This window comes from Phoenix dactylifera, chromosome 14 (assembly GCF_009389715.1).
Source record: "Phoenix dactylifera cultivar Barhee BC4 chromosome 14, palm_55x_up_171113_PBpolish2nd_filt_p, whole genome shotgun sequence".
Taxonomy (NCBI): Eukaryota; Viridiplantae; Streptophyta; class Magnoliopsida; order Arecales; family Arecaceae; genus Phoenix; species Phoenix dactylifera.
The window spans coordinates 7,509,070-7,511,690 of record NC_052405.1 but is presented as its reverse complement, the minus strand read 5'-3'; the positions used below and the strand labels follow the sequence as shown (position 1 = coordinate 7,511,690).

Below are 2,621 nucleotides of genomic sequence, written 5' to 3'. Positions count from 1 at the left end.
AATATTTTGGTCTCCCTGTCCATGCGAGCAGCCACGATATCCGCTCTTTCGTGGAAGCCAGCCGCCGCGTCTTTATTCTCCCGGCTAGGTGTCGACCGATTGGCGGCCCATAGTGGTGGGCCCGAGTCGTAAGTTACTGGAAAACAATCTACGTAATCCGCGTAGAAGCCGCTGGAGATGACGTCACCTCCTGACGTCCGTCCCTTGGCCGACCGCCGCGGCCCCTTCACGCTCGCCGCGGGTCACGCTCCATCTTGGGGCGGACTCCATGCCAGAATTACAGCCTCCCCAAAGAACACCCCAACGTCGCCGTCCACGCCCGTCCAAAAACCGTGACGTAAGCCATGACAGAATCCAGTGCCCAGATCCTCCGCCGCGTGTCGCGCCCACCGCTCGATCGCTGCCGCGTTGTGGGCGCCCGTGCGCAGCTTGACTCAGCCTGCGGTCACGCCGACGTGTAAACTCTGGAATCTACCTGCGTTCCGCGACAGATGTCCTCCTCGACCACTATATATCTCGGGCCGCTCTTGGGTTCTCTGTTTCAAGTTCCACGCCTCTCCGTTAGAGATAGAGATCGGAACGCACCCACCTACAGATCTGTGGTTCTGATTAAAGGAGAAGCAAAATGAGCGGCGAAGATTTGCAGCTGCCCCCCGGGTTCCGATTCCATCCGACGGACGAGGAGCTTGTGATGCACTACCTCTGCCGCAAGTGCGCCGGGCTGCCTATTTCCGTCCCTATCATCGCCGAGGTCGATCTCTACAAGTTCGACCCATGGCAACTCCCAGGTATGCTCCTCCATATCCTATCCGTCCGACCCACATCAAACGGAGAAGGGTTTTTCTTTTTGGAGGTCTGATTTAAGTTTTTACTAACAGGAATGGCGTTGTATGGGGAGAAGGAGTGGTACTTCTTTTCGCCGAGGGACCGGAAGTATCCGAACGGGTCGAGGCCGAACCGCGCGGCTGGGTCGGGGTACTGGAAGGCGACCGGGGCGGATAAGCCGATCGGTTCGCCCAAGCCGGTGGCGATCAAGAAGGCGCTAGTGTTCTACGCCGGGAAGGCGCCCAAGGGAGAGAAGACCAACTGGATCATGCACGAGTACCGGCCCGCCGACGTCGACCGGTCCGCCCGCAGGAAGAACAGCCTACGTGTAAGTACCCCGACTTCCTTACACCCTAAGGTTCTAATGAAAAACTGACACGTGTCCCTGGGAACCCCCTAAAATGCGTCTCATCATGTTTTGTGCCTCTCTACGTGGCAAGCTTGATTGGCTATCAAGTTGGGCAAGTGGGAGAAAGACGCTGTGGCCATGAATGCAGGACACATGTCGCGCATCTGGATAAGGTCGCAGCGTCCCGCGTACGAACAGACATGGATGGGTCGCGCTGAAGCGCAAGTTGTTTAATTATTTTTTGTTGCGGGTTGTCATCTAGGTGTGAAAGGCATCAGCCGCCGTTACTTATTTCGTACTTATCTAGTCTCAAAGAATAAAAAGCCTAAGATAATGACAGAAGGGTCGTATATTTTCATAATAAAACGGTAGGATGAACAAAGAGCTCCTTGTGAAGCCATCCATCTGATCGAGATCTGATGGACCAGCCAGTTGACGAGGTTTTAACTAATGATGTGTTGCCACGTTTCTTTATGGGTGCAGCTGGATGACTGGGTGCTGTGCCGGATATACAACAAGAAAGGGGTGGTCGAGAAGCAAACCAGCCCGGACCGGAACTCGGCCGGTTCGAGGAACATCGGGCCGGAGCCCGGCTCGCCCGAGCAAAAGCCGGAGATCATCTCCCACGTGGCGCGTCCTGTTTCCTCGCACGTGCCACCGGCGCCGGCGCCGCCGCCGCTGACAGACCTGTTCTACTTCGACGCGTCGGAGTCGCTTCCGAGATTGCACGCGGACTCGAGCTGCTCGGAGCACGTGCTGTCGCCGGAGTTCAAGTGCGAGCGGGAGGTCCAGAGCCGGCCGAGCTGGAGAGACTGGGAGACAGCCCTCGGAGTTGGCAATAACAACGACGGTGCCACCGGGGCATTCCCGCCGCTCTCGCCCCCCGGTGGCTTCCGGGACCCACTGCAGGACGTGTTCATGTACCTGCAGAAGCCCTTCTAGAAGGTTCCGCGCGTGCGAAGGAGCACGCTTATTAAAGAGATCTACAAAAGGGATGTTCGCGAACATATGCGCCGGGAGGTTGGGGACCGTCTGATTCGGGCTGCTCAGGCGAGCCACCGTGGAGATGGTGTGGTGGGCCCCAGGATGGGGCCCAGAGGCGGCAATGACACCGTGCGGGCCCGAGTTGGACACCGGATTTCCCGTATGTATATATTGGCTAAATTTTGTATGGTAGGTTCTAGGGAATTAACTCGTATTGGGAACGAGTGGTATGAGTTTTAGGAAAGAGAATTGATGTTATGCAACCAGCCACATGATTTGGTTTGAAATGTGAAATTTGACGAGACAAGTGCTTAATAAAATTTATTAAGTGGGTGCATGGCCGCTTTTACGTGTCATGAGTTTTTACGTGATTGTAAGCTAGGTCATGGGCATGACCTAAAGCAATTTTTGATTTGTACTTGTTTGGTTCATATATAAAGTCCCAAAGTGTTTTTCGTCTCAA

The 2,621-nt window shown here is 55.2% G+C and overlaps 1 protein-coding gene across 1 annotated transcript; it reads left to right on the top strand.

Moving 5' to 3' along the window:
- The first annotated feature begins 532 nt into the window (after positions 1–532).
- LOC103701341 (NAC domain-containing protein 48-like) lies at positions 533–2,621 on the top strand. Its single transcript, XM_008783370.4, has 3 exons — positions 533–788; positions 879–1,153; positions 1,658–2,621. Exons 1-3 carry the CDS (start codon positions 626–628, stop codon positions 2,114–2,116), a joined length of 897 nt encoding a protein of 298 aa, XP_008781592.1. The 5' UTR covers positions 533–625; the 3' UTR covers positions 2,117–2,621.

Excerpts from the sequence above, each read along its gene's own strand:
- LOC103701341 (XM_008783370.4), top strand. The coding sequence starts at position 626 with ATGAGCGGCGAAGATTTGCAGCTGCCCCCCGGGTTCCGATTCCATCCG. Across the intron at positions 789-878 it reads CGACCCATGGCAACTCCCAG|GAATGGCGTTGTATGGGGAG; the intron begins GTATGCTCCTCC and ends TTTTACTAACAG. Across the intron at positions 1,154-1,657 it reads GCAGGAAGAACAGCCTACGT|CTGGATGACTGGGTGCTGTG; the intron begins GTAAGTACCCCG and ends TTATGGGTGCAG.